The 8,662-nt window shown below is 45.4% G+C and overlaps 1 protein-coding gene across 1 annotated transcript in view; it reads left to right on the top strand.

The window, feature by feature from the left end:
- Positions 1–5,946: 5,946 nt before the first annotated feature.
- ADARB2 (adenosine deaminase RNA specific B2 (inactive)) overlaps positions 5,947–8,662 on the top strand; it is a 303,071-nt gene continuing 300,355 nt past the window's right edge. The window contains exon 1 of the mRNA XM_054171384.1: positions 5,947–6,292. Coding sequence (XP_054027359.1) covers positions 6,193–6,292 — 100 coding nt within the window. The 5' untranslated portion in view covers positions 5,947–6,192. The remainder of the gene's footprint in view (positions 6,293–8,662) is intronic.

Below are 8,662 nucleotides of genomic sequence, written 5' to 3'. Positions count from 1 at the left end.
AAGTTGGTTAAGGTGGCTCATGACACAGGATGGCAGCACTCATTTCACAAGATAGTACAGTCTTTCATCAATAACTCTGCAAGTCTTGGCGATCCGCATGGCTGCTAGGGGGAGAATTTATTCACCTTTTAATTTTTGGACTATTTCCAAACTGAAAATATTAGGGTGAAATGTCTGTGGGATACAAGCAGCTCTTGGCCATTTTAGCTTTAGAATAGAATAGAATAGAATAGAATAGAATAGAATAGAATAGAATAGAATAGAATAGAATAGAATAGAATAGAATAGAATAGGATAGAATAGGATAGGATAGGGTAGGGTAGGATAGGAATAGAATAGAATAGAATAGAATAGAATAGAATAGAATAGAATAGAATAGAATAGAATAGAATAGAAATAGGAATGGAACAGGAACAGGAACGGATAGAATAGAATAGAATAGAATAGAAAAGAAATAGGAATGGAACAGGAACAGGAACGGATAGAATAGAATAGAATAGAATAGAATAGAATAGAATAGAATGGAATAAGAATAGAATAGAATAGAATGGAATGGAATGGAATGGAATAGAATAGAATAGAATAGAATAGAATAGAATAGAATAGAATAGAATAGAATAGAATAGAATAGAATAGAATAGAAATAGGAATGGAACAGGAACAGGAATGGAACAGGAACAGGAATGGAACAGGAACGGATAGAATAGAATAGAATAGAATAGAATAGAATAGAATAGAATAGAATAGAATAGAATAGAAATAGGAATGGAACAGGAACAGGAATGGATAGAATAGAATAGAATAGAATAGAATAGAATAGAATAGAATAGAATAGAAATAGGAATGGAACAGGAACAGGAATGGATAGAATAGAATAGAATAGAATAGAATAGAATAGAATAGAATAGAATAGAATAGAATAGAATTTAATCAGTTTGGACCAGCAGTAAGTATTTCCATCTGTATTTTACAGATGAAAAAGCACAGAGAAATGAAGGTCTTAATTTTGAAGTCTGGTCACTGTTTTGGACAATTCTCTTCTCAGGTGCCAGATTTGCCAACCTGAAAGCAACTGTGTGATGCAGGTAGTGCTGCAGTTCCATCCCTTGGGAATTCCTTGCAGCCATCCAGTCAAAGAGCTGGGCTGGAGACCCACCAAGAGCTGATAAGGTGCCCCTCTCTCCTCTACCTGGTGCTGCCAGAGCCCCTCTCTCCTCTACTCTGGTGCTGCCAGAGCCAGGCAGTGCTGGTCTATGCCATTGCCCTTGGGTGATGCCAGGATGCACATCAGGCAAACAGGGCTGCAGCACCTTGCACTGAGCAGCACAGGAAGCTTTCCCCCAGCAGATTTGTTTTAAATGGTTTATTCAGAGGATGTAGAGGGACAAAAAGGATTTTCCAGTATTCCAGTGAATGAATATTTAGTAACTAAAAATAATAATTAGCTATTGTATTTTGATGCACTTTCAAGTGCCTAAAGAAAGATGTGGTTGATATTGGGATACCAAGTCACAGCAACCTGGTCAGTGGAGGCTTTGCAGAAGGTCTGTGAACAACTTAATCCCCTAAACTGACAATGACCAATATGAGCCAGAACTGAAAAATCTGAAGGCAGAATAAGGTTTCAGACATCTCTGTGTTGGGGAGACATTCATTCCATGTTTTGGTTTAGTTTACTACAAACAGAGAAAATCATACCAAAATCAAAGCTGTTCCTGGTGATGAGCTAAATCTCTGCTCCCCTCAAGAGTCCCAGCTGCTGAGGTATGTTTTAATATGGCCATACAAATATCTTTCAGAATGGTTTGTTTCATCCCCGGTGACTGCTGGTTCCTGTGGCATATACAGACTTACTAATTGCAGTGCTTTGCAGTCTTTGGCACCTAGATATTTTCCCCATTAAAGAGACTATTGTCTGAGCAGCTTTGAAGTGTTGGATGTGGCTTATTGCTGGCATGTTGCACAGCGAGCCCCCATCAGAGTATATGGGGAGCCTGGGAAAAATGTGGGGAAGAGGGGGAGCTTCTCCTGTGGGAGCTGAAAATTGGCTGTTGTGTCTTTCCCACAGTAGAGAGAGCACTGCATCCCAAATCCCTTCCGTTCTGTTGCAGTTTAATGAAGGGGCAAAACCCTTTTAGCAATGCCTCCTGTCATCCAATGTTGCTCACCCTGGGCTATTTCATGTGCAAGAGTATGCAAAGCAGACAGGAAGCTCTGTCTGCAATAAGGCATTTTTCCAGCGAAGTTGATACGCTGGATATGGATCCATACCCTCATCGCTTCATCACCACCCTGTGACGTTTGGCCCCAAAGCTGAAGTGGCTTTTGCTGCAAATAGCCACACTGACAGCTCCTTGTAAGTAGGGCAAGAATGGATTAGTGCAGGCATTTTGCAGCAGAAGGCTCTGGAGTCTCACCTGCACAGCCACACAATTGTGTTCATGTCCTGCTTTCATGCCCTTGAGCATCTTTTATCTTCCTGATTCTAAGGGCCTTATTTTTCTCTCTACCTATGCAGGCAGAAGGGAGTAAAAGCAAGCAGTCACAGGGTGGGCAGGATAAGAGAAAAAGAGAGGCTGGCTACCACCTACATGCTTTCCCCTCCCAGGCGCCTATAGGGCATGTCGGCTCCCAAGCAGCAAATTACAAAGGTCTCTACCATGGCCTGCTGCTCTCAGCATCCACAGCTCCTTAGGGAAAGGGCAGTGCAGCTGGAATACGGCAGCCAGATGGCCTCTTCTTCAAGGGTTTGTGCATATTCTGGGAAGTGCAGAGTCTGGAGCTTGCTTCTCCCTTAGCAGGACCCTTTGCTTTGGGAGATGCACCCCTTGCAAATGCTGACTCAGTCAGTGGAGCATCCCTGGCACATTCAGTACGTTCCACCTCATTTTACAGACTTGCATTCCCCGAAGTTCAGGGTAGGTTGCTTTTGTGTTGGCTTTTTGTGGGTTTGTTGCTTTGTTTTGGAGGTTTTTTTTCACTGTTTCACCTGTAATTTTTGTAAAATCATGTCATCCAAAATCAAGGTGCTCAAAATGGCAAAAATCAGGGGAATAAATAAATACAAGAAAAGAAAATATTTCATATTTATTCTACTGCATCTGAAAATGTTTGTACAGGAAAAGTACTGGCCACCCACAGTACTGACAGGCTTAGTATTCAGATTTGGGTAACTTTTCCAAAGATTTATTCCTGAAGTTGCTTCTCTGAAGTATTTAACTGAAATAAGGGTGGGCTGCTTTTTTGATTCACCCATTTTCATTCTTCTCCATTTTGTTCAATTGCTAACTCTACCCTTGTAGTGCTTAGGCCTGGGCATTTAGGTGGCAATGTATAATTAAGGTGTGCAACCTGGCACCCACCTTCACACTCTCCTTCCCCATCATACTCTCACCATCACCATCATTTTTCCAGTTAATAAAACTATTTGGACTGCCCTTCAACTCTCCTCTTTTGAGAGAACCCAAGTGAATTGTCACAAAGCTTGGACTCCTTGCTTGAGTACCTCTATTACTGAGAGAGACCTGCCTATGTTACAGCAACAGGAATGTCAGTTTTGACCTACTGGCTGCGATCAGTAGTTGCGATGGGTCACAGGAGCAGTCATGGCTCTCCAGACATCATAGGGAAGAGTCTTTCACATCAGAACTCACACCTGAAACCAGTTTAGGAGAGAGCTGTACTGCCAGTAGAGCTCAGCTGCTGCCAATGTTGCCTTGATGACGCAGCTCGTAACAGTGCCCAGAACTGAAAAGCAGCTCCTGAAATTGTTAGCACCCAGTAAGAGTCTGTGAGAATTGGTGGCTTTTCAGGTTGGCTCGGTAGCATGAGTTCTGGAGGGAAGGGCAATGCCAGTCTATCTTTGTAACACCTTGATTCCAGTAATTTTGAGAGTATAAGAAAATGTTATCAGAAAGATGATCTTCAGAAACATTAAAGAGTGTGTGGAACTTGAGGCCACTCCTAAAAACAAATGAAAATCCTGGGAAGCTCATTTTCTTTCTAACTGGATCTTGTTTCTCTTTTGGAACCCTAATGGACACAGCACAGATTGGTATTGAAGCACAGAACACTCTCTTCTAAATGTGGCTTCCAAACTAAGTGACTTCACTTTCAGACTGGTCAGAAGTTTAATGTGTGATTGGATATGCAGCTGCATTTTGCAGTGGCATTGCTACCTCACACACAACTACAAGGTTTTGCTACGTGAATAAATAAGGGCCACCTGTGCTTAGGACAACACAAAGTGGAAGGAAAAGGGGAGAAAGATCAAAGACCCAAGGCTCAAGGTAAAACCAAAAATTGTTGACTCTGGTTTCCCACAGGCAAGTTTTTCCTCCCAGAAGCAGACAGAATCTTTTTAATGAGATGTTTATTAAGCTACACAGTAGTTCAAAGGTTTGACTAGGGTGATGTGTACGCTGCAAAGTAACAGCCAGTAGCCTGCAAAAGCTCTGCATGTAAAAACCCACTTGTATGCAGGGCCTCCTGCATGATGTCTGACATGCAAGTCCTGTGGCTCTAAATTCACAGGCTCTCTTACCTCAGCTGGTGAAGCAGAGGGGGGCCATTTCCCCCTGTGCTTTGCACTGTGCCACAGAGCTAGACTTGAGGGTGCACAGAGCATTCTTACCATATGCAACCTGCTCCAGTGATGATGGAATCCAAGAGGAGACATCATCTTGGCATGCTTGTGTCATCCAAGCCCTGGTTTAATGAGTACTTTCAGAGACTTTTACGGAAATATTTTTCTTGAAATCCACATAATGTGTGGCTCTGCCTCCTCTGAAACTGACAGAGGCCTAAACCAGCCAAACACAGAGGGCTCCTAATAGCTGGGAGAGTTGCAGTGGAAGTGCTTAGCAGCAGGAGCCAGGTAACCTACATTCCAACAAGAGGAAGTTTTAGATTAAAGGAGTTCTGATAAACAGGGTTTTACTGTGCTCCTCCAGCTGACTACAAATACAGTATGCACTAATGATGACATTAATTATTTAGCATAATTTTTTCTTGATATTCTCCTGTTTTCCATCCACTGCCTAGCTTTCCAGATGCATATTTTTAAGTCAAATAATAATGAAGGAGGATACAGCAGAGAAGCAGTAGGTCTCCTGTAACTTACAGCAGTATCTTATTTGTTGCATACCTTGTCTTTTTGTCATAAGTGTGCAATGCTTTGTACTAAAGCTTTTCAGAGGAATGCTGTTGTCATCCTCTCTCTGTAAAAACCCCTCTGCTCCGACACTTTAATTGCATGGTTGCCTAAATGAGGCACTGCAGAGTGTTAATGTACGAGCCTGAGCGACAACACGCTCTTTTCACAGAGCTTTTGCCCTTGATAGTGAATTTAGCAGAGCACGTACCTTAAAGACTGGAGATTCAAGGGGAATCGCTACACTTAGCCTCTTGCAGAAGGCTTGTGGATACAGAGATCCTTCAGCAGTAACTCGTAGTGTTTCCCTGGGAATAATAAGCATTGAAATTAGTGAACTAGTTAAGTGTTGGGTTAGGGAGGATGGCAGTGGCATTTCTCTGTCTCTGGAAGCAGACTGTTCAGCGTCCACATGGTCTAAAGAGAAAAGAAAAGGAAAAAAAAATGACAGAAAAAGAGGGAAGGAGAGGGAGGGAAAAAAAAAAAACAAACGGGGGGGGAACGGCTGGCAATCCTGTCTGCAGCCTGCCCTCTCTCAAGCTGCCCCTCCGGCTTCTCGCAGACGAAGCAGCAGGATGTTTTTATTCCCTCCGGGGCCATTCTCCCTCGCTCTCTGCCGGGAGCCGGGCATAGCCGGCAGCCCGTGGGGAGCGGAGTTTGGGGGTGAGGGCTGGCGGAGCTGATGTCAGCACAGGGCGGCGGGAGCCATTGGGCCGCAGGAGACTTTGCAGCAGCAAATCCGCCCCCCCCACCCCCCCGGCCCTCCACCCCCGCACCACTGCCTTGAAAGCGGCCGGTGCCCATCAACTCGCAGAGGTGCAAAAAGTGGGCGCACGGCCGGCAGAGCCGCTCTTCCTCCCGCCCCGGGCATCGCCCCGACCGGGCCCGGCACGTCGGGGCGGAGGCGCGACCCCTTGCCGCGGGGCTGGGCAGCGCCGAGCTGCCGGCCCTACCCACCGCTATAAAACCGCCTCCAGAAAGAGGAGAAACTCCGCGGTAGGAAACATCTCGGCGCGGTGCTGTTTGGCTGAAGTACAGGCATGACATCCGTCCTGGGCAGCAGCAGGGCTTCGGGAGCGCCGAGCGGGCAGCTGAAATGCAAGTCCAAGAGGAGGAGGAGGAGAAGATCAAAGAGGAAAGGTAAGAGGAAATGTTTGGGGTTTCTTTCTTTTTCGTTTTGCTCTCTCTTTGCCTGCCTGCCGCACGCACACCCCGGCAGATACCGGCTGCTCCTGCTTTTATTGTCTGTGCATGGCGCACGCCGGCACCGGTCCTGCCGCTGCCCCGACGGCCGGTGCGGGGCGGGCGCTGCTTTCCCTGCCGCGCCGGTCGCACACCGCCGGGGTCCGGCCACGGGTGAGGGGGCTTCGCTCTTCTCCGCGAACCGGTACCGTTTGCTGTTTTCGCTTGGTTTTTGAGCTGAGGTTAAACCTCGCTGAAGTGCCGGCGGGTAGAGGCTCGGCGGGCCCTGTCCGAGGTAGCGCGTTGCGGCGAAGCTGTCCCGGGTTCTCCTCCGGACCCAGAACTGCCGCCAGCCTGACCCCGAAGTGCCGCTCGTCCCCCCGTGCCCCTGTGTTCGGCCGTGCCCGCGGGCAGGACGTGCCTCCGGCGGGGCAGAGAGCGGCGCGCTGTCTCCTAGTGCAGCGCCAGGCCGGCGGGCTACCCCCCAGACCGCTGCTGCTTGCTTTTCTTAGATAAGGTTTTGCGGGTTTGATGCTATTCCCCTTCCCTAAGCAAACCTTTGTTAGGCAAGCGCTAATTGCCGTAAGCATGGAAAGTGAAGCTACAGGGTGTCACTGCGAACAGGGAATATGTCCTAGATAAAAGCTCGCAAGGCTTCCCTGTTTTCTCCTGTAGAGGGGATGACACGCTGCTGCCGGCTTTTTTTTTTTTTATTTTATTTTTAATGTTTTGCCTGAAAAAGCCGAAGTTAACAGGCTGTGAACACTTTAAAGTAAAATGAACTGCTAGGAGAAGCAGAGTGGCAGAGCTGCCCAGCTGCAATGCATTTGATTGCAGAGGTGCCAACTCAGGTGTTTGTCTAAGCGGTAAATACCAGCTCATCTCAGCTGTAATTGACAACACTGGGGGACCAACGCAAGTTTAGTCGGCTGGCTCGGCAGCTGAAGCTGATGCACTGTGTACACTGTTTCATCTCTAGAAATCCTAATTCGGAGAGCGCTGTTAACTGTGCTCTAATTACTGATGATGTTAAACCAAGTAAGAACAGAAGTTGATAGCTTTTAGAAAGGTGGCAGAGCAGGTTCTGTCTAGTAACTGGTAAGATCCAGTCAGGTGCTAAGTGCCGGTCTGTATCATTTGGGTCATATTTTAAGTTCCACTTTTGAACTCTCCCTGCTGAGAATCGTAGTAACAGTGAGCTGTGAGCAAGTGAAAACACCAGAGGTGCAGATACGTCAGGACTTCCAGGAGGTGTGAAACCTCTGGATCTGTAGCAAGCTGTGACACCTGGTGATAAAGGCTCTACTACAGAATACATTTGAAAATACCAAGCAAAGGGAGAGCTCCAGTACTCAGACTCTTTAAATCTGCTTAAGTGGTGCTCTGTAGACTTTTTAATGCTGCATTGGTTCTGACAGAACTACTTTTCTAGGGACTCACAAACTTAGCCTAGCCTTAGCCACCTTGTGCTTGGCCAGGTGAAAAGAGTAAACCATTAGTCCATGCAACAGCAAAAAGGTGCTTTATTATAAGGTAAATTATAAGTGTTAATTTTGTTTCTACAAGCCAGACAAAAGTGAGAATTGTTCAGTAGGACTTTTCTGATGTGTCCTTTGTTGCTCTATTTTGCCAAATTAAGGTGGAAGCTGAGTGTCTTGGGGGGAAAAAAACCATAAAAGCACACAAACTTGCTAAACAGTAACTTGGTGGATGAGAGCTGTTTGCAGAATACACAGCTGGAGGTTGATGGCATTCTAGAAAGTGCTTGACTGACCGATATCAGTTAGAAAGTGCACTTGAGGAGTTCATGATTTTTATTCTCTAAACATGCTCTTGTAGCCACTTGCCCAATCATGTAGTTGGTTAATGTGCTAATTACAGCGAAAAATGCTTGTGTGCATATCATTTCGATGCTTTTCTATACACTCAGAGTGCATTCCATGAAAATACACATTCCTGTAAATTTTTGCCAGCAAAAAAAAAAGCCAGTAACTTAAGACACACACAGTACAAAACCTGTCAGACTTTACTGTGATGCTATTTTATTTACTTAATGTATTTATGTAGGTTTTTTAATGGCACCTAATGTAAAGGTGATGTTTGCTAAGCTGGCTATCCCAGAGACTAGTCAAGAAGATGTATGTTGGGCTTATAAACAGCCATGTGTTTATGAGAGTTATGGCCTCCACTATTTTGCAGATTTTTATATACTTAATAGATTGTGGAAAAACCTTGGTAGAGAGTTACACCAAAGATAGCTGCCTTTATCTGTTCTCCAGCACATATTTTGTTCTTTATAGCAGGAGTACTTTCAGTAGATGCTATAAG

This window comes from Dryobates pubescens, chromosome 21 (assembly GCF_014839835.1).
Source record: "Dryobates pubescens isolate bDryPub1 chromosome 21, bDryPub1.pri, whole genome shotgun sequence".
Lineage (NCBI taxonomy): Eukaryota > Metazoa > Chordata > Aves > Piciformes > Picidae > Dryobates > Dryobates pubescens.
Note: the sequence above shows the minus strand (reverse complement) of the source record. Positions and strands in the feature narration are given on the sequence as shown.